This window comes from Rutilus rutilus, assembly GCF_951802725.1.
Source record: "Rutilus rutilus genome assembly, chromosome: 11".
Taxonomy (NCBI): Eukaryota; Metazoa; Chordata; class Actinopteri; order Cypriniformes; family Leuciscidae; genus Rutilus; species Rutilus rutilus.
Genome location: NC_140216.1, coordinates 39648036 through 39671666, shown reverse-complemented (window position 1 = coordinate 39671666; position 23631 = coordinate 39648036). Strand labels below are relative to the sequence as shown.

At 38.8% G+C, this 23631-nt stretch overlaps 1 protein-coding gene across 1 annotated transcript; it reads right to left on the bottom strand.

Annotated features, from left to right (window-relative positions):
• Positions 1 to 842: 842 nt before the first annotated feature.
• LOC311300251 (NLR family CARD domain-containing protein 3-like) lies at positions 843 to 22537 on the bottom strand. The gene is made up of 11 exons (XM_084424416.1): positions 22337 to 22537; positions 21098 to 21169; positions 19388 to 19504; positions 18698 to 18757; positions 16822 to 18615; positions 16481 to 16654; positions 15210 to 15383; positions 12674 to 12847; positions 6886 to 7059; positions 6527 to 6701; positions 843 to 1235 (listed from the first exon to the last, which is right to left on the bottom strand). Exons 2-10 carry the CDS (start codon positions 21145 to 21147, stop codon positions 6566 to 6568), a joined length of 2853 nt encoding a protein of 950 aa, XP_084280542.1. The 5' UTR covers positions 21148 to 21169; positions 22337 to 22537; the 3' UTR covers positions 843 to 1235; positions 6527 to 6565.
• Positions 22538 to 23631: the final 1094 nt, after the last annotated feature.

Here is a 23631-nt window from a genome sequence, read left to right as displayed (position 1 = left end):
AATAGTGTTAATAAAGTTGATAAATTAATAAAGTTGATAAAGTGTACTCAACCAAATGCTCATCTTCACAGGACGATGAGGATAAATAGTTTCTGCTGCCACAGAGATTAAATCTAAGTATAAACGGGTAATTCTTATCTCTCCCCCCCGCCCCCAGAGTGTGGAAGAACAGCTGGAGGACGGTCCATCAACTTCTGGTGCACAGATGAACACAGTTCAGTGATTTTCAGTAAATGCCACAGTTTAATTCTTATCTTTGTTGTTTTATGCAACAGAAAATTACCAAGAATTATTTTCTTCGCTCGCAAAACTTTTATACTCTTTCTGTTCCTTTTACTCGAACTGAGATAGGTAAGAAGTCTTTTATGTATGCAGCGTCGTTTGGTTGGAATTTCCTCCAATCTAAATTAAAACTAGAAAATCTGCTGACTCTAGATCATTTCAAATCAGTTATCCGGCAATTTGGAAGTTGATCTAACAATATGCAACTGCTTTTAAGTGTCTTTAATTTGTCTGTGTGATGTTTATCTGTGATGGAATTGATTGTACTGCTGCACATTTTGGCCAGGACACTCCTGTGAAAGAGATTTTTAATCTCAGAGAGCTTTTTCTGGTTAAATAAAGGTTAAATAAAAAAAATAAAAAATAAAAATTCTGTAGAATTTGTTCAGAACTACATTATGTAACTCTAATCTACTACTGTATTTTCAGTTGCCAGTTAATAATATAATAAAAATCAAAATTCAAATATAAACAGGTCATTTCCATTCACTTGAATTCACACAATTTTGAGAAAAAACAAAAATATATACTTAAAATAAAAAAGCATATTTCACTAAAATAAATTATGGATTTTACATGATTTATTCAGGTAGATTCCATGAAAGAAATCAAGCCGTTACTCAAAAATATTATGTGTAATATTGTTACCATAATTGTTTTAAGTAAATAGCAATAACATTTTTTACAGTGTATAATTCAGGCATTACAGGTCAGAGGTCAGATTGGATCTGAACATTCAGAATATTTATCCAGTTCATCTGGTTGAAGGTTTCCTGGTTTGACTTTGGATGAAGGATTGGATCATTCTGTAAAGTTACACAAACACATATGTGTGTGATGATCACTGTGCGTTTGTGTCTGTTGATTCTGTTGAATGTGATTGTGTCTGTAGAGGCTCTTTATTCTCCATCAGCTGATCCAGAGAAAGTCAGACTAACATCTAGAACCTGTAACTAAAACACGGACAGTCAAATGTGTGCGACATTATTGCATTATCCACTTTAGAACAACTAAAAGAACCTTTTTTTTTTTATAACCTTTATTTACCAGGTAGGCACATAGAGGACTCATTCTCATTAAAAACGACGACCTGGCCAAGATAAAGCGTCAAGGTGCAGACGACATAAAGTTACACATAAAAGACAAGGCAGTGTAATACAGGTTACAAACAGTTATTCAGTCAATAGTGCATCGTACAAAAATCAATAGTAAAAACATACTAAATAATTAAACTTTGTATAAAGTAAAGTGCAATATGCGTTATTGGCGAATAGCAATAAAAAATAAATAAATAAATAAATAAATAAATGCACTTGTTTGCACAGGGAGAAAATGATAATACTAACATGAACAATGATGTGACAATAGTTTAGATATCAATCGTTTAAAAGCTGATAACGGTACATTTGATTCAAGCCTTAAGGATTTTTGCAATTTGTTCCAATCGTTAGCGGCAGACAACTGAAAAGAAAGATGGCCAAAGGAAGTACGGACATTGGTAGTAGTTAATGAGATAAACCTACTTGATCGCAGATTGCAAGAGGGAGAAGCTACCCAAATTAGGTTTCTCAGGCAGGTAGGGCCTTTGCCTAGAATAATTTTATAGATAAAATAGAACCAGTGTCTTTGTCTTCGGATGTGAAGGGAAGGCCAACCAATGAGTGTGTAGAGATTACAATGATGGGTACTAAATGGGGCATTAGTGGCAAAGCGTATAGCACTGTGATATAATACATCTAGCTTTCTAAGAAGAGTATTGGAGGCAGATCTGTAGACAACGTCACCAAAGTCTAAGATGGGAAGGATAGTCATATTCACAAGAGCATGTTTAGCGGGGATAGTGAAAGAGGCCCTGTTACGAAAAAGAAAGCCAATCCTGTACTTTATTTTAGATTGGAGTTTGTTAATGTGGGTGTGGAAAGAGAGTGAAGAATCTAACCAAATACCAAGGTATTTATAAGTGTCAACAATTTCCAATACAAAACCATCCAGAGTGGAAATTTTTTTTGTATAAGAAGGTGCAGAAAGAGATCGATTAAAGATCATGCATTTGGTTTTACTAGAGTTTAAGTTTAGTTGGAGACCGCAAAATGAGTGTTGAATGCTATTAAAGCTCGCTTGGAGGTTATCTAACACAATGTTCATAGATGGGCCGGAGGTGTAAAGAATAGTGTCGTCTGCATATAGATGTATCAGAGAATCACCTGCGGCCAGGGCCACATCGTTAATGTAGACCGAAAATAGTATCGGGCCAAGAATTGAACCTTGTGGCACCCCCGTAGAGACAGCCAGTGGGCTAGATAGCAAGCCCTCAGATTTGACGCACTGAAATCTGTCTGAAAAATAATTAGTGAACCAGGCAAGGCAGTGATTTGAAAGACCCAGACTCTTTAGCCTACCGATAAACTACTTAGATGAATAATTGAAAGATTATAATATAATACTGAGATACACGATTGTTAAAGCTGTTTTTAAACATTCAGATTTTGTTTTTAAGGCCCCGTTTACACGATGGGAAAACGCAGACATTTCCCAGCATTTTGGCCTGTCATTTACACGAAAACGCCGTTTTTATCACAGAAAACGATTATTTCTAAAAACTCCGGCCAAAGTGGAGATTTCTGAAAACACCGGTTATGTGTTGCCGTGTCAACTGGGAGAAACGGGGTTTTAGGTTCTCAAACGTCACATTATGCGCCAGAAAATGCTTACGTCATGTGAGCGCCCTATGTTTAGAGTTTGTTTGGCTACTATTTGATCATAGATGCTGTTAAGGTGGTACTCATTTTTACTTTTGTGCAAACGCTTTTGGTCTGTTTGCATTTGCTTCGCTGTCTGTCCACACAAACGAACCTCGCGCCATGTCTGTTGTTTTGAAAGGAACTGGAAGTCGCACGTGCTATTCGTTGTTGTCGATTTTGAGGATTCTGATTGGCTTGCATGGCTTTATCCTTCTCCCTACACGGCCACCCATAGGTTTGGCAGTTATGATGTTGCTCGACGGCGTATTTATGCGGGTTGGTGTAAACGACAACTTTTTTGAAAATGATGTTGTGTGCACAATGTTATTTTTGAAAACGGAGGGGGAGAAATATTCGTTTCTCTAAATACCCGGCTATGTGTAAATATGGCCTAAGTCACCATGAATGATGACTCTTGACCCTTATCTATAATCCTGTATGACTGTCCTCTGTCACTGTTGTGTCACTGTTGTGTTCTGTTTAGTTAGTTTTTCGTATTGGACTTGTCTTTCTGCTATCATTAGTTCAGTTGTATCACCTGTGTCTAGTCAATCATCATCTACATCGCCTGTGTTCAGTTAATCAGTGTTCATCAGTGTCTGTATTTAGTTCCCTCTGTTCAGTCAGTCTTTGTCTGTTCTCGTCTATGTATAGTTCTTGTCTGAGTCATGGTGTGTTAGGTGTGTGTAAACCTTCTGCCTGTATGTGCCTTTCTGAGTGAATTAGTAAAATTTATGTATTGGAGCCATTGGCCTCTTTGTCTTCTTCAACCTACACCACAGCGTGACAGAAGAACGGACCCTAAAATTTAAAATGGGTTTTTCCAGCACCCCTCTAACTTCTACCGATCATCTACTGACCTGTTTCTAGGATGGCCGTCCGATCGAGGAATACATGCAAGATTTCAAACGAGGTCAACTGGAGAGATGACGTCCTTAAGAAGGTGTTCGAGCTTGGACTGGACGCTCCTCTTTACCAGCCAACTTCAGCTGCTACACCTAGTTCATTCGCTCAATACCATGATCAGGTGCTGTTGTTGAATGGGTCCGCCTTTCACTGTGGGTGAGGCTGAAGATAACATCTCCACCGGTCTCCGGTCTCTCTAACCAGGCACGACTGCAACACGTGACGATTCTATTTTAGAAACGGTTTCTATTTTTCTGCGATGTCGCGCTGAAGCAACAAAAACAAAGTATGGCGATGATAATCTCAGGTATTGTTTATGTGCTTTATTTAATGTTAAAAGTGTGAAATGTGACTTTGAATATCATTTAGTGCTCCAGCTTTGTAAAGTTAGCTGTAAAAGCAACAATGGATATAATTCACCTCAAATCTTGAAATTAAACAAATGGAAACAAGAATGTTAAAACTGTGAACAAACAAGTGTATTATTTGACAAAGATTGTTTTAGTAACCTATTCAGTAGCCTATGTATTTTTTAAATGGTGTAATATTGGTGAATTTGATTATGTAGGCCTATCCATTTTCTTGCGAGTGCCGTCAAGATTACTCTCTAGTGCTGTGCTGTTCAGTGTTTCCCCAATTTTTCCAGCAGCGGTGCTGTTACGTGCCGGAGGTTACCAAGCCGCTCGCGGGGGGTCCGGGGGCATGCACCCCCGGAAGATTTTTTTTTTTTTAAATACCCCTTAAACCATGATTTCTGCCAAGTTTTGTGGATAGAAATGGACATTTTGAGACATACAAATTTGACATACCATCAACAGAAGGCATGATTATTGCAGCATGTACCTTGAACTGGTCACAAACAGGATTAGGACAGGATTATTGTAATTTGTTTTTCTTTTGTGTTAATTTTCAGCTGTAAGGTAGAAATTGATAGTGGAAAAATTTAACTCTTTCCTCCCTCATCTGCACTACTGATCTTTTTTTTCTGTAACACACTTTAGCACTTAGATACATCATCATGTAACCAGTACTTTCATTTATTTTATCCTGTAGACATTTTGAACATTAAAATCCAAATGAAACTTTTCATTAGTTTAAAAGATGACTAGCTTGCATAGCCTATTTTACTTCACTAACCTCCAGGGAAGTACAAAGAGCTCATCAGGGGCAGGGGCTCAAATGTAAGAAAGGGGCAATATGTAAAAAAAAAAAAATATATATATATATATTACGGCTGGGAATCGATTAAAAAAAATAACTAATTAATCGCACAATTTGCTGTGATTAATCGCAATTAATCGCATTTCCCCCAAACTTGTAATCATCCATATTTAAATGTAGAATCACTAATTAAATAAAAACAACACACAAAAAAGGGGGGGAAAAGAAAAATGTCCACACAAATTGGACAGAAAATAGCCCTATATTAAAATATAAAACATCAATATATTATTCTTCATTCAGTTCTATGCAACTTTAACAGATTTATTTGTTGACTAATTATCAAAATAAAGTAGTCATACAAAGCTGTTATTACCAGAGCATGTGATCAGAGCAGGTAATTTTACCATTGTTGCCCAGCATGGCTATACCAGCTCAGCAAACAGAAGTCTACTACTGAGAAATTTCAGGTTATTTGAGCGGACTTTGCTTTTCCAGTGCGTGATCGGTAGCCTACATGATCGGAGCGTTTGGGACGTTAAGGAGCAGAACGCGCAGCGCAAAGACGGAGCGGAACATTGAGCAGAGAGCGCAGTGCACGGACACACGCACACACGCACGGAACGGAGAGCGCGGCGCAAACATGTAGCAGAAAAGACCCGCACATGAAGTTACTAAACAAGCTGCGCGAGAATGAAACCTGATCGCCGAACACGGAGGGGCGGGATGGCATATTTTCCATAGACAGTAAAAAAAAAAAATTGGAGACAGCGACCCCATAGACTTCAACGGAGAAAAGTTCGTACCGCATTCTCCTTTCCACAAGCGCTTGCTCGCTCTCCCGTGGCATCTGTCATTGCTATGCAACCATGAAGAGAGGCGCACCTGAGAAAACGAGCGCGCCGCGTCGCTTCTATATGAGCGCGCTTGCCGCGTGCCCACATTTGAAATATTTGCATGTGAACGTGAATGTGAAGTGAACGGCCCCTTATGGCAACGTGACATTTGCCTAATCAAAAATATTTCCATTTGCTCTTTCCTCCTTTGTCAACAAGTGGATTCAGAGCTATCATATTAGCAGCGCCGCCAGTCGCCATGTTTCAGTGTTTTTAGGTGTGTAAGTGAATGTCGTGATATTACTGATCATGTGCAGATTTTGCAGCGGCGCTGAAAATCCAGCGGCAGCACTGCACCGCTGCGCCGCTGCTTAATACATTGTAGGGGAAACACTGCTGTTCTGATTGGCTGTGATTTTTGATTGACGTTGTGGCGTATCACAGTCGCGCCGCATCTAGTGTGGACAAACACACTGCCTGTCACTGGAATCTTATCGCGTCGCGGGTAGTTAGGACATGGTGTCACAAGGAAAGTAAACTAAATTTTAATTATAAAAACTTTCAATTAAAATATGAACAGTTTTAATCATCACTACTTACTCAAACATCTCCAGTTTATAATGTGGATCACACTTCAGATCAGAGAGCGGCTGAGAGATATGAGTGTCTTAGATGATTAAATGTCAGACTCAGTTTTCTCAGGTGTGAGGGGTTTGATCTCAGAGCTGAAGTCAGAGCAGCACAACCTTCATCTGTAACACCACAATCATACAACCTGTACAGAACAATGACACTCTTCAGTCTCTCAGTTCAGGAAACACTGATATAAATGATATAATATAATATATATGAATTTCTCCTCAACAGATTTATATCTGAAATATCTGAATTTTTGATTATCATTGATTATTCACCACAGGAGAAAAACAGACGATGTTGAGACTTTTATAAAATCTTACATGAGTTTCTCCAGTTTACAGTGAGGATCCTGCAGTAGATCAGAGAGCAGCTTGACTCCAGAATCTCCTACTTTATTCTCAGTCAGATCCAGTTTTCTCAGGTGTGAGGGGTTTGATCTCAGAGCTGAAGTCAGAGCAGCACAACCTTCATCTGTAACACCACAATCCCTCAACCTGTAGAGAACAATGACACTCTTCAGTCTCTCAGTTCAGGATCTACAGCTCAGATCAGCAGGAACTTTACAGTCAGAGACTTAATCCACGGCACCATTACAGGTCCAGTCTAAGGTTCAGACCCGCTTCTACAAACTGCTTGAGCGGGTTAGTCTCCATATCATAAAAATTGCAAGAATATTCAATAACACTTTATTTAACAGTGTCCTTGATACATATGTTACATAAACTTACCATAGTAATAACAGTAAATTATGCATAATTACACGTAACTAACCCTCAACCAAATCCTAATCCTACCCTTATCCTATACTAAGTTCATGTGGTAGCTTAATATTACTCAGTACTTAAATATATAATTACACTTTAACAATGATACCTTAAAATAAAGTGTAACCGAATATTATTTTTTATGCAAGTACCCAAAATCCTCAACATATCTGTATATGAACACGGTTGTCACATCTTTACATCATCCAGTCATGTTAATCCCACCTGTCACAATAGTGACCATAAATTTTTTTTTCATTTCTAAGGCTATAAAAATGTTACTGAATGATCTATCAATGCATTTCCAGCAGATATTGAAATAATAAAGGGTCTCAATGAAATATGTGCAGTGTCGCATGTTTACTGTAAATTGTCACATGACCAGAGCCGTGTACTTCTTGTTTGCGCCAAGAGAAGAGGATGGCAGCAAGAAAGCTCCCAAAGTAAAGATTAGTAAAGTATGTTAACCCTCTGGGGTCTAAGGTGTTTTTGGGGTCCTTAAGATGTTCTGACATGCCCTGACATTTGTGCTTTTTTCAGTTGCTTATAAACATATTAATGGCAAAGGTGTAATTACACTCTATTTAGCACAAACAGGGCTGCCATAGTATGTGAGCAAAATGTATGTACATGTTTCTATTTTTGAGAGAATAATGTTTATGCATGGTTATAAAAAAAAAAAAAAAGTTTCTGAAATAAGGCCACAAAACACATACTAAATATGTGTCCACAAGAATTTTGACTAATGGATGTCGTCGCCTAGAGTTTTTTCTTCAAAATGATCTGAAAATCATCCTGCCTAATCATTCACATAAAACAATACATTGATTTAAATTTTTTAAGACACTTTTTGTTTGGAAAGGCAATATGCGCAGGGGCGTCAACGATATATCGCCATCATGCATATTGAGTGATTCACACCTGAGGAGACAATGGCCTGCGTAATGGGCTGCATACATAATGAGCCTTTCATTCAGGTGTGTGACTGAGCCACAAGAAAGAATGCAAGAGCAATATATACAGTGCAATGCATAAGTTAATACACCCATGCTAAAGTTGACTAAAAAGAGGAATAAAAAATCATATTTTGGAAATTGAACTTAATGCCTTAATTTAACAAATTTGGAAAAATCCAACCTTTAAGGACACCAATTTTCTTTGTGAATGAATAATGTATCGTAAATAAATAAATGTTCTTCCTTAAAATACATGGTGCATAAGTTAGTACACCCCTATGTTAAATTCCCATAGAGGCAGGCAGATTTTTATTTTTAAAGGCCAGTTACTTCATGGATCCAGGATACTATGCATCCTGATAAAGTTCCCTTGGCCTTTGGAATTAAAATAGCCCCACATCATCACATAGCCTTCACCATACCTAGAGATTGGCATGGTTTTATTTCAGTTAGCCTAAAAGCTAGTTTGATTTGCATTGAGAGATGATCTTATGGAAAATACCCCATGCCAATCTCTAGGAAAACATGTCTAGTAATTGTGCAGTTAATTCTCATACTGTATTTTCAGTTTTGGAATATGTATCCTCTCCCCAAATTTGTCACTAATAAAACACAATAAAAATTATTTAAAGAAAAGGCTTATATTTACCTTTTAATAGTTTGTTTACATCCACCTTGTAAATATATATTTTTTATCTTGATATGTAATCTTTCTTTGTAAAAACTAAAGTATACATTTTATCATACATATTTCAAAGTTAAGGATTCATTACTTTTAATATAGCCTACATTGGAACAAACAATATAATAACATATTATTTGAGCATATGAGCAAAAATTGGCAAACAAAAGCTTATTTGATGTGGCAGTCTATTTTACAGGAAAAAATGTATAATCTATCCAAAACTAGTCAACGAAATGTTGTCTTTCATATGTCTGTAAAATAGGTCTTTTGTTTTTATTATAGGGAATATTATAGGGAATTAAGTGGACACATAAAAAAGACATTTAACAGTTTATTTTTTCATATTTCTTAAGTCTGTATGACCATAAATGACGGAGTATTGTAAAAAAAAAAAAAAAAACTGCTATGTGAAAAAAAATCGAGCAAAAAATCGAGCTGTTTCGTGTTTGTTTGGACTTTGCCTTGAATTAAAACCTTTGTTATTTTTGTACCTTCACCTACCTTTGTCTTCTTCAACCCTAAAGCGTTACAGAATAACTGACCTAAATAATATGGAGGAGGACGCGTTGGATACATTTATATTCCATCAAAATGGGTGTACATTGGAGGACTTTGTGCATGTCTATCTTCATCTTTTCCAGGATGTCTATTGGGACGAGGAATACCTAAAGCAGCGTTTCTGGAGCGGGTTAGAAGATCCACTCGCCCAGATTCTGCTGACTGAGTACCTGCACCTACCCTTTATCGAATTTATGGACAAAGCCCTTTGGGTTTGTGGTTCCTCACTAACTATTGAACCAGCCAATCCCGAGTCAGCCGATCCAGAGTCAGTCGATCCGGTACCAGAGCTTTTTGGGTTTGTAATTTCTCCCTCGCTAGGGGAATGCCCAAGCCTGATCCAGTGTCCGAGACCTCCTCTCATGCCCAACCCAGAACTTCGCGCCAGTCCAGCCGAGCCTGCACTTCACGCTAGTCCAGCCGAGCCTGCACTTCACGTCAGTCCAGCCGAGCCCACACTTCACTCCAGATCTGCCGAGCCCAAGACAGAATGCGTCATGCCCGCCGCCCCTGAGACTGTGAGCGTCATGCCCGCCGCGCCTCAGATTGACAGCGTCATGCCTGCAGAGCATCCTTCATCGCTGGTCCCGTCCAGCACAGAGCCTTCACCGCTGGTCCCGTCCAGCACAGAGCCTTCATCGCTGGTCCCGTCCAGCACAGAGCCTTCACCAGCACAGAGCCTTCACCGCTGGTCCCGTCCAGCACAGAGCCTTCACCGCTGGTCCCGTCCAGCACAGAGCCCTCATCGCTGCCCAGCACAGAGCCCGTCTCCGCCATGGCCGCCCGAAGGGTCTTCTCCGCCGTGGCCCCCTGCTCAGTCTGCACCGCCGTGGCCCCCTGCTCAGCCTGCACCGCCGTGGCCCCCTGCTCAGCCTGCACCGCCGTGGCCCCCTGCTCAGTCTGCACCGCCGTGGCCCCCTGCTCAGTCTGCACCGCCGTGGCCCCCTGCTCAGCCTGCACCGCCTGCACCGCCGTGGCCCCCTGCTCAGCCTGCACCACCGTGGCCCGGCCCCCTGCTCAGCCGGCACCGCCGTGGCCCCCTGCTCAGCCTGCACCGCCGTGGCCCCCTGCTCAGCCGGCACCGCCGTGGCCCCCTGCTCAGTCTGCACCGCCGTGGCCCCCTGCTCAGTCTGCACCGCCGTGGCCCCCTGCTCAGCCTGCACCGCCGTGGCCCCCTGCTCAGCCGGCACCGCCGTGACCCCCTGCTCAGTCTGCACCGCCGTGGCCCCCTGCTCAGTCTGCACCGCCGTGGCCCCCTGCTCAGTCTGCACCGCCGTGGCCCCCTGCTCAGCCTGCACCGCCTGCACCGCCGTGGCCCCCTGCTCAGCCTGCACCGCCGTGGCCCGGCCCCCTGCTCAGCCGGCACCGCCGTGGCCCCCTGCTCAGCCTGCACCGCCGTGGCCCCCTGCTCAGTCTGCACCGCCGTGGCCCCCTGCTCAGCCGGCACCGCCGTGGCCCCCTGCTCAGCCTGCACCGCTGCATGAAGACTAGCTAGCTAACTAATTCTACCTAACTTTCCACACACACACACACACACAAGTGGTTGCATACAGTTACAAACAAACAGTACTTTGGAGTCTAGGAAGAAAAGCTGGAAAAAGAAAAAACATCAAAATGTCCTAAATGTTCCAGAAAAAGATGTTATTTTTTTAGTCATTCAAGGCATTGCTTTGCTCTTTGTTCTACAACCTATTTCATTTTGTTGTTCAGTCAGTCCCATACACAAAAAAATATATTTGAAATATATTTTTGGAATATATTTTTGGAATATATGCAAATATTCGAAATTGGCCCAATAAATATATTTTAGTTATATTTCAGAATATATTTCAAAATGATAAATATAAGAGAACAACAATGCAAATATATTTCAATGTATTTGGAATATATGCCACATATATTTTTGACACTTTCTGTATGGGGTCAGTGTAGGCCTATATTTGAAAGCATGTTCAGCCGGATACCTCTATCCAAAATGTTTACCTTCATGTTCATTGTGTTCAAATGATAAAAATGAATGTGTTCAAATGAATTTTGCACTAAAAATGAACGTTTTCAAATGAATGTTGCACTAAAGTAAGTTGCACTAAAGTTATAATGTTGAAATACATTGATGATTGTTGTTGTTTTTTGTCTTAACCTCAATTTTCATAATGGTGTTCCCAGAATTCATATTGCTAGCCGATAGTATAAGGCTTATATGTCAAATATTCACACTACAATAAGAGAGCATTTAGAGGCAATGCTGGAACTTTTAAAAGTGATAACTATAGCCTTTGATATAAGGATTTTATACACTCTTACGCACACACACACACACACACACACACACACACACACACACACACAGAAACACACACACAAACACACTGCACAGGTCAAATAGACCTATATTCAGTCTGTCCAATGGCTGATACAACACAGTATCCCACCGATCATAAAACACTTTTTCACACACTTTTCCATGAAAATTTCTAAAAATTTTGATTGATTGTTTCAAAGGGATACAAATGACACATGATTTGGATATTTTTGTGTCTGGGAAAATTTGGGGAATAAATGGGTTAATCATTAATATTGTAAAATGATGGCATACACATTGGAAAAAAATCGAATGAAAATAAAAGCAACATTGCCATTAGTAATATCACAGTAGATTTTCTGTATGACAATCTGTTACGGCAGCAGCCTCAAGAGAAGGAGACTGAAGTTAATAGGGAGTTTATTGAGACAACAACTGAGCGGATGAACTGAAAGCAGGAAAGTGGAAAGTACAATGATACTTTGGAGAGCGGGATGCTGGCAGTGTTTCTTCTGACGGGTGTGATGACTGGGAGATGATGCAGTGAAGGCTGGAAATCTGAACAACACTAGACTTGGAGACACGGAGGAGAATGGAGACGAGACTGGAGAAGGATCGCTGGAGATATCAGGTAGTAGTCGCTAAGGCCACATTTACACATAGCCGGGTATTTAGAGAAACGAATAGATAGTGGTGGTGATGAGGGTGATGATGAGGTGCAGGTGTGTGTGATTAGAACTCAGGTGAGGGTGTGTGCTGTGATTGGCTGGTCTGAGAGCCTGGCAGATCTGTAACACAATTATTATTTACCATATGAGATATTTTCTTACCTCACAATCTTACCTCAGTATCTCCAGTTTACAGTGAGGATCCTGCAGTAGATCAGAAAGCTGCTTGACTCCAGAATCTCCAACTTTATTCCATGATAGATCCAGTTTTCTCAGGTGTGAGGGGTTTGATCTCAGAGCTGAAGTCAGAGCAGCACAACCTTCATCTGTAACACCACAATCACTCAACCTGTAGAGAACAATGACACTCTTCATTCTCTCAGTTCAGGAAACACTGATATAAATGATATGATATATATGAATTTCTCCTCAACATATTTATATATGAAAGCAGTTGTCACCTCTTGACGACATACAATCATGTTTTTGACTTGTAAAACTATCAAAAGTAAAATGACCTCAGAAGCTTTGGAAAGAATCTAATGAAGATTAAACATCCTTTTAACCCTCTGAGGTCGGCAAACGCGCCCCCGCGTTTTGCTGGACTTTTTTTACATTGTAGCACTTTAAACTTAAATTACTCCGTCATTTATGGTCATACAGAAAAAATAAATATAAAAAAAGAATCTGTGATATTTCTACTTTTGTATGTGTCCACTTACAATCAAATCAAAACATTGTGCTTTTGAAACATAAAGAAAATAAACAGGGTGTGCGTTCTGCCTCTCCGTCGCGGTGAACTTTTTTTTCTTGAGCACGTCTATAAACTGAAACAAAACTCAGCGAATACTTGTCACACATTTATGAGCCATATACCTTTATAAACATTTAAGTGTGTACTTTTAAATGATCGGATTCAAACTGAAAACAAATATTTTCTGTTTAAGTAATTTGTATAAAACCAACAAGATGTCCAGCTTCTCAAACGCTTCCTAATTATTTTTAATTTGGCCACGCCTACTCGCGCAAAAGATATTCACATGCAAATCTCCACATGGAACGCGAACGCGCTCGTTACCTCAAAAACAAAACACTTCATCAGTCTCTGCTTTTCGTCGAGTTTGAAAGACGTGAGTTTACATTGGCTTTACCCCAGAAGAAGAATGCGATTTCAAGACAAGAAAGATAAGGTAAGAAATTCTTACATATTAGTTTGTTATTGTTGCATAAATTTCACATTGCAGTTGAACTGTTGCTAGATATATGGTGAATATTATAATATTTAGACCCGTGTTTACTGTTACTGTGTTTGTGGATATCTGCTCAAACGTAGATATGTATATGGTAGGCCTAACCATAATTATATTTGAGCGCGATCGCGTTTGAATGTATCATATTTTTAAACGCGATCGCGTTTGAATGCATCATATTTTGGAAAAGCAAAACGCTCCAAACGGCTTCATGTTTTACTATTATCTCATTTCATATCATCATAACGAATGGAAACATTTGAAGTAACATGATAATCAATATATTTTTCTCTAGCTTAGTTGTTACTGAAATCTTTTTGAAAATGTATATAGGCTGCTATATTGTTATTATTTTATGCAGCACTGCGCATAGCCTATACCTACAAGGCACAACAAACCTGTGTTCATTATATAATATATTGTTGGAAACATTTGTGTGAGTGTGTGTGTGTATTCTGTGAATTTTAAAAAGCAATTTTAACCAGAAAAATCTCAAATGTATTCCCAAAATCGTGCAGGCCTTTCTCTTGATATCAGTATGTTCACTTTTTTCTTTTTTTCTTTTTTTTCAGGGCCCAGATGCCACTGAGTCCTGCTGACTTCAACATTCACAGTACATGTCTCTGTACATGAACATGGTAAAGTGAAAATCAAACACCTTGGAAATGAAAGGTATGTACAATGTTTTTAGGAATGGCACAAAGGTCTCTTTCTTTGGATCATTGTTATCAATAAGTGTTTTTTTTTTTGTTGTGTATCTTTGGATTATGTTGTAAATAAATCCAAACAATTTTAAAAGCCATTCTTTTTTTAATCTCCTCATTCTTTGTGCAAGGTTGGTCAGAATGATGGGCCCTGATAAGCTCCTAATAGGGCCATTAGGGTGTGTCTTTGTCTTTCTCAGGTGTAAAAAGCCTTACATACTAATGAGATGATCCGCCCCTTCGCATATTGCTTTTTCACACAAAACACGTCGTAAAATTTTTAAATCAATATATTGTCTTCTCTGAATGAGCAGTCAGGGTGATTTTCACATAGTTTTAGAGCAAATATTCTAGGCTACGTCATACAATTTTCAAAAGTCTTGTTAAGAAATAATCAGTATGGGTTTCATGACCTTATTTCAGTGAGAATTTTTTTTTGTATTTTCACAAACCACGCATAAATGTCATTATCTCAAAACTACAAACTTTTACACACATGCTGTTGATATATTATTGTAGCAGAGTTTGTGCTGAATACAGTGTAATTAGACTTTAGCCATGAAAATGTCACAAGTAACAGAAATAAGCACAAATGTCAGAGCATGTCAGAACACCTCCAGGGCCCAGAAAACAGCTCAGACCCCAGAGGGTTAAGTTACTTGATGGTAAACTTGTTTGTATATATTATTTGTTTATATCATTGATTATTCACCACAGGAGAAAAACAGACAACATTGAGACTTTTATAAAATCTTACTCGAGTATCTCCAGTTTACAGTGAGGATCCTGCAGTAGATCAGAGAGCAGCTTGACTCCAGAATCTCCTACTTTATTCCCTGACAGATCCAGTTCTCTCAGGTGTGAGGGGTTTGATCTCAGAGCTGAAGTCAGAGCAGCACAACCTTCATCTGTAACACCACAATCCCACAACCTGTAGAGAACAATGACACTCTTCAGTCTCTCAGTTCAGGATCTACAGCTCAGATAAGCAGAACTTCACAATCAGAGACTTAATCCACGGCACAATTAACAGGTCCAGTCTAAGGCTCAGACCCGCTTCTACAAACTGCTTGAGCGGTTTAGTCTCCATTTGATAAAAATTGCAAGAATATTCAATAACACTTTTATTTAACAGTGTCCTTGTTACATATGTTACATGAACTTACCATAGTAATAACAGTAAATTCTGCATAATTACACGTAACTAACCCTCAACCAAATCCTAATCCTACCCTTATCCTATACTAAGTACATGTGGTTGCTTAATATTACTCAGTACTTAAATATATAATTACACTGTAACAATGATACCTTAAAATAAAGTGTAACTGAATATTATTTTTTTATACAAGTACCCAAAAATCATCAACATATCTGTATATGAACACGACTGTCACATCTTTACATCATCCAGTCATGTTTAATCATTAATATTGTAAAATGATGTCAGACACATTGGAAAGAACCTAATGAAAATAAAAGCAACATTCCCATTAGTAATTTCACAGTAGATATTTTGAATGGCAATCTGTTACGGAAGCAGACTCAAGAGAAGGAGATTGAAGTTAATAGGAACTTAATTAAGACAACAACTGAGCGGATGAACTGAAAGCAGGAAAGTGGAAAGTACAATGATACTTTGGAGAGCAGGATGCTGGCAGTGAATAGTATGTTTCTTCTGACAGATGTGATGACTGGTAGATGATGCAGTGAAGGCTGGAACTCTGAACAACACAGACTTGGAGACACGGAGGAGAATGGAGACGAGACTGGAGAAGGGTCGCTGGAGATATCAGGTAGTAGTCGCTAAGGCAGGCTAAGTAGTCCTCTTCATACAAACGAGACCGGACAATGAACTGTGGTGAAGTGTTTGTCTAAATAGTGACAGTGATGAGGGTGATGATGAGGTGCAGGTGTGTGTGATTAGAACTCAGGTGAGGGAGTGCGCTGTGATTGGCTGGTGTGAGAGCCTGGCAGATCTGTAACACAATCATTATTTACCATATGAGATATTTTATACAATCTTACCTCAGTATCTCCAGTTTACAGTGAGGATCCTGCAGTAGATCTGAAAGCTGCTTGACTCCAGAATCTCCTACTTTATTCCATGTCAGCTCCAGTTCTCTCAGGTGTGAGGGGTTTGATCTCAGAGCTAAAGTCAGAGCAGCACAACCTTCATCTGTAACACCACAATACCTCAACCTGTAGAGAACAATGACACTCTTCAGTCTCTCAGTTCAGAAAACACTGATATAAATTATATTATGAATTTCTCCTTTTACAGTATTCCTTAGGTACGAAAGCACCTGCTAAAATCATAAATAGGATCATGTTTTATCAGTGTAATGATTGTTGTCAGAGTGACTTACTGAACTGATCTGGATTCTTTAACCACAGGCATCAGCTTCTGAAGAACTTCATCTGCTGTATTTTGTGTCCCAATAAACTGATCTAGATCAAAAACATCCATCTTCTGCTCTGATGTCAGCAACACATAAACCAGAGCTGACCACTGTGAAGAGGAGAGTATGGTTCCTCCTATTTCTCCAGATTTCAGATAATCTTGGATCTCCTGCATAAGAGAATCATCACCCAGTTCATTCAGACAGTGGAACAGATTGATGGATCTCTCTGGAGAGTGATTCTCCCTTATCTTCTGTCTGATGTACTGAACTGTTTCCTCTTCGTTGTAGAAGCAGCTTCCAGTCTGTGTCAGTAGTTCTCGTAAGAGAGTCTGATTGGACTCCAATGAGAGACTCAGAAGGAAACGCAGGAAAAGGTCCAGATGTCCATTCTTACTCTGTAAAGCCTCATCCACAGCTCTCTGATGCAGCTTAGATAATGAGTGATATTTCTTCTGGTTTAAGATTTTAGAAAATAAACCTTGTTTGGTTTTGTCAAACACATTTCTGTTCTTATATGTAAAGTAAATATGTGCATATAGAGCTGCTAGATGTTCCTGGATGCTCAGATGAACAAAGCAGAAGACTTTCCCCTGATACAAGCCCAACTCCTCTCTGAAGATCTGAGTGCACAATCCTGAATACACTGATGCTTCTGTCACATCAATGCCACACCCTCTCAGGTCTTCCTCATAGAAGATCAGGTTGCCTTTCACAAGCTGCTGGAAAGCCAGTTTCCCCAGTTTGAGAATCATGTCTTCATCTTTCACTCTCTTCTCATAATCCTTCTCATGTTTGATGTTGGTCTGAATGATCAGGAAGTGTGTGTACATCTGAGTGAGAGTCTTGGGAATCTCTCCTCTCTCTGCTTCACTCAACATCTCCTCTAGAACAGTGGCTGAGATCCAGCAGAACACTGGGATGTGGCACATGATGTGGAGGCTCCTCGAGGACTTCAGGTGTGTGATGATCGTATTGGCCAGACTCTGATCACTGACTCTCTTCCTGAAGTATTCCTCCTTCTGTGTGTCACTGAAGCCTCGTACCTCTGTCACTCGATGGACACACTCAGAGGGGACGAGATCCGCTGCTGCTGGTCTGGAGGTGATCCAGATGAGAGCAGAGGGAAGCAGATTCCCCTCAATGAGGTTCATCAGCAGCTCGTCCACAGAGGCTGATTCAGATATATTACACAGTTTAACTTCGCTCTTAAAGTTCAGAGACAGACGACACTCATCCAGACCATCAAAGATGAACAACACTTTATATTCATCACTGGATATTTCCATTTCTTTTGTTTCAGGGAAAAATACATTAAGAAGATCTGAAAGACAGAGTGTTTTGTCCTTCATCAAGTTGATCTCTCTGAAAGGAAGTGGAAATATGAGCTGGACGTCCTGATTCTCTTTCCCTTCAGCCCAGTCCACAATGAACTTCTGCACAGAGACTGTTTTCCCAATGCCAGCGACTCCCTTTGTCAGCACAGTTCTGATGGGTTTGTCTTGTCCAGGTAAAGGTCTAAAGATGTCATTGCATTTGATCGGTGTGTCCTCTGTTTCTGCTCTCCTGGATTGTGTCTCAATCTGTCTCACCTCATGCTCATTATTGATCTCTCCACTTTCACTCTCTGTGATGTAGAGCTCTGTGTAGATCTCATTCAGGAGTGTTGGGTTTCCCTGCTTTGCTGTTCCTTCATACAGACACTGAAACCTCTTCAGCAGGTTTGATTTAAATGTGCTTTGGACCAGTTGAGAATCACGACTGAAAGAATAAATTATTAGATTACAACAAATTAGTAAAAGTGATAGTAAAATATAGTTATGTCAAGACAGAAACGTTGTACCTCAGATAAGATGGCATGTGTCTTCCCCTAAATGTTCCTCGAGTGTCCATAGACTGTTCACTAATTATGGACAAACACGGACAGAACAGAGACAATACAACAGAGTCGAGAAAACAAAGACAAGAATTCATATAGTGTTCATATAGAGCCAGATAGAGCGGTGCCAATGAGCGCCTCAACTTTAACATAACACTGTATTCTAGCACAAGCACATTTTGCAGCTGAAAATTAGTATAAAAAATAAATAATTTTTAAAATGTTATTAGAAAGACGATAATCAGAAACATTTAAGTTGAATGTTTAAGTTGTAAGGGGGAATTAGTAAAATGGTCAGAAATGGCCCTGTCTGTATTTAATGTTTTAATCATTTAATATATGATGCCAAACGGTGACAGTTTAAAGATGTGACTCTGAAGAAACTGTCATGTCTATTTTTCCAAAGTTTGCATGTCTGTAACTCAAGAAGTTTTAAAGATTTCCTTTTAGATTTAAGATCTTAGCAACATTTTCTTTTGATACCATTTTTGATATTTTCAGGGCCTCTGTGGTTCAATTCAATAAATGTATATTGTTTTCGTGTATTAAAATAAATGCATAGAACAAACCTGTCTGAGAGCCAGAATTTTTTCTTTTTCCAAAGTTTGCATGCATGTAACTCGAGAAGATCTATCTATCTATGAAATGTTGTACCTCAGATCAGTTGATGTGTGTTTTCCCTCAAATTTTATTGGCACTATCATAGATCTGTCACTCTTCATGGACACACAGCTGGGCTCCGGTGAGTTTGATTTCTCCCTGTGGTTTTGACTTTAATAGAATATAAACAAAAGAACAGAGAAAAGAATTCTTAATTATATTACAGTACATGTAGATAAATCTCATATAGAGAATCAGTCCATCCACCTATCTTTTACCATCGTGTATCTTTTTACTCAAGTGATGTAGTTGTGTTTAGTTTGGTTGAGTTTGTCAGTATTGTTCTGGTCCAGATTATCAGTGTTTTGTGGGTCAGTAGATGTTAGTGAAACATCAGGACTGAAGCTCTGGATCAGCTGTGAGAGGAGACCTGATCCTGTGCTCGACTCCTGCTATTGCAGCGCTTTATAATAGTGTGAGTTTTGATAATAAGTGGATGTTTGCCAAATTATGCCATACATGCATTATTTGTGTGAGTCTGTAGTCTCTCTGTCTGTCTAAACAAGCATGTTGATGTATGTTTTCCCTCAAATTTCATTGGCTCTATCATAGACGTGTCACTCTTCATGGACACACAGCTGGAGTCTGGTGAGATTGATCTTTCACCCTCACAAATAGAGTTATTCTCTACCAGAACCAATATGGTTGATTTTACATGAAAATAAATTCCACATGAGAACGTTGTCTTTTAACTCTTTACCCGCTAACATTTTTTTAAAAAGCTGCCAGCCATCGCCAGCGTTTTTGACCATTTGCACAAAATTTTCATGGTCCCCAGAATATTTTTTGTATGAATATCTGAACATGCAGTACCAACTGTTCGTGATCCAGCTTCACACCCTGAAGACGCAAGTATCACACTTTATATTTTGTGATAAAAAAATCGCCTTTCCAAATGTGCTTGTTAGCAATTTCCGCGACTAATGCGGCTAAAGTTACCAGTAATGTCTGATTATATTCACAGAGAGTTATGTCTTCATTTATATTTTAATTCCAAAAACTATTATCTCTCATGAGGAGCGAAAGCATAAAGGAGGAGCGACGACAGTGAAGATCAAGAGAGGAACAGGCCTGGACTTATGTTGTGTTTTATTATTTGTGACAGCAGTCGTCCGGGCTGCTGTCTTTTACCTTTGTTTTATGTTCGTTATTAAAGTTGTGTGTTAAATGTTTGCCAGTTCCCGCCTCCTTCTTCCCATAACATTGAACATTGCTACAATGTGTATTTACATTGTCTGTTATATTGCTTCTCCTGATTTGTGATTGCCAGAATCGGCATGAGCTGTAAAGGCCACGCCCTCTTCTGGAAAGGGGGCGTGGAGCAGCAGCTCATTTGCATTTAAAGACACACACGAAAACTGGGTGTTTTTGCTCACACCCAAATAGGGCAAATTGGACAAGCTATTATAAATGATCTATGGGGTATTTTGAGCTGAAATTTCACAGGCCACAATAGGTCCCTTTAAAATAGTGTGATGAAACTGTCCAAGGATAATGTCATATATCATCTAGCTGTCTACTATATCTGTGTGTCTTTGGACAGTGTTTAAAGACCCTGAGTGGCTCCAACTACTGTATATCCCGGACCAGAATATGATAGAGACAATAGCTCACTGTACCAACCCTGGCAAACACACACAACACCCTGTTATGTGCAGAAAATGAGTCTTCTATAACATTAAGATCATATGAAGATTGAAGTACCTGAATCCTGGAGGAGAATCTCCATGTCTGAATGTGTGTGTGTCGTCCATGATTCATTCAGTCTTCATGGAGCTGCTCGAGTAAGAGATCAGAAACACTCATTCACACACACTCAAATACAATACATTTCATTTGACATTTTCTTCAGTGTGTTTATGGAGACAAAACTAATCAGATTTATGAATTCTATTAATTAATTATTAGACATTATCAACATTTCGTTCCTGGTTTAATGTGATTTTCAATCATGTAAATGAATGTTCAGAACTGGTATCATCTGAATCAGCAGATTCTCTTCTTCAGTCAGATCTGTAGCGTTTGCTCCAGTATTTCATCTGTGTGTGTTTAAAACAGAAATATCTCGGCTGAACAGACTGGGAAGTTTGTAACACTAGAGTTTAATGTTCTTCCACTGAAGCGTCAAATATTGTACAAATGGGACAGTTTACTGTAATACATCTGTGAAACTGACTGACATACACAGATATCTGTTCAAGATTTTTTCCAACTGTTTTAAAATAAAAGGTTTCCTATTTGTTTAGTAATAAAACTGACATTACCTAAATGCTGTTTTAAAAACAAAAATGTTCAAATTAAAATGCATATAATTAAATGAATAAATAAGAATTGGGGTGAGTATGTTTATATTTTTCAGTATATATTTCAGTTAATTTGATTAACAAAATAAAGACATGTCCACATTTTTAATTGATGTCCCTGATTTTCAATAACTATTGTTTCGACCCACAGCGTCTGATGTTCCTCTCACCTGTGAGTGAAGGAGGTTTAACAACAGCACTCTTTATACTTCACAATGTCAAGCTCACATTTATTTACTAAGACATAATTATATAATATAATATAAATTATATAAAATATAACAAAGTTTGATACATGAACATTACCAACGGTAGAGTAAAAATTTAAAACCTCCCTCGTCTACCGTACTTATAATTTTTTAGTAATACAATGTAAACTACACATCATTTGTCAGTTGCCTTATTTTTCAGTTGTGGCTTGTAGAAAGTTGTGATGATTCCCCAATCTGTACTGATAATTAATGTCATTTTTAAATTATTGACTTTTTTGTTCAACCCCACCCAAAACATTGATAAGATTAAGAAATTCATGTTTCTTTAAGTCTTCATGTTTAAGTTTGTAAATACTTAAAGAAAGTATCTCCTGGTTTGTGAAGTGAATGAGGAAGTAAAGCAGCTCACCTGACTAATGTTCACTCACCTGGATTACACTGTTGGGTTACTGGTTCCTGACATGTTCATGGTTTCTCATCAACTGTTTCCCCACAACGTCAATTCCTGTAGAGGAAACTAGAAACATCACTATTAAACACTTTGAAGCTTGGTTTTTCTGAGGTAAAGAATCATATTCCGTCCTGGTGTAAAATGTCCACGGTAAAACTCTGAAAATACTTTCACTTCTGGAGGCAAAAGTTGCTAAACCAGTTTGAGGAGAGAGAGAGAGAGAGAGAGAGAGAGAGAGAGAGAGAGAGAGAGAGAGAGAGAGAGAGAGAGAGAGAGAGACCTCACCATTAGATCAGTAATCATTTGAGGGCTTGATGAGATTTTTAATCTCATGAATATTACTTTTGCAAAAATAAGACTATTTTGAATCCAGAGATTACTCATTTCAAGTAAAATGTTAATATTATGATGTTTATTATTAATATTGTGATGATTATATCACATTAATAAATATACAGAAATTCTTTACTTTTAGTAGCAGAAGCAGTAGCAGTTTTTTTTTTTTTTTTACAAATATAGTTTTGTGGATACTTTGTGTCCATTATTTTGTTTGCCACTAGTATCTTACATATATACAGATGCACAAAGAAGAACACATTTACAGCACTTGGAAGACTGATGGAAAAAAATGTTTTTAAACTTCTTATTTAATGTTCTTCCCTATATAAAAACCAAAACTCTTTAACCTTTGATTAAAACAGTTCAACAGAACGTCCTTATATTAAATCTTGTGGTTCTGATGATGAATCCAGTGTGTTTGTGGACATGAAGCAGTAATACTGTAGTCCAGCATCTGATCTCTAAAGAGCTTCATGGGTAAAGATGGCGCTAGATTACTGTTAAACAGCCTTCAGGTCTGAGATCAGAACTGTGCAAAATACACACATGCTTTCATTTAGATTTGGCACAGCAGGTTTTAGCTCATATCGGTCTCAGATGGTGATGGATTCATCATCTAGTGTCAACGCTGCTCAGATCCTGGAGAAAATATTAGCGGAGCCCTTTTCTCCTCTTCTTTACTGGAAAGATCTGCAGATGAAAAACACACACATTTGTGTAGAAGTCTTTTTTAATCGCTGTATATAGTTTTCATGTTAGCTCAAGAAAATAGTTTATCTAACATATCTAATATTTGTCACATGAGATTGTAGTAATGTGAGAATATGTGTATAAAGTGTGTAATATCTGCTCTTTTCTCATGTGAAACTGTGAGGTGTTCTGAACACGACATAGAGACAGTGCAGTCGAGCGATAGTGTCCCCCTGAACCATG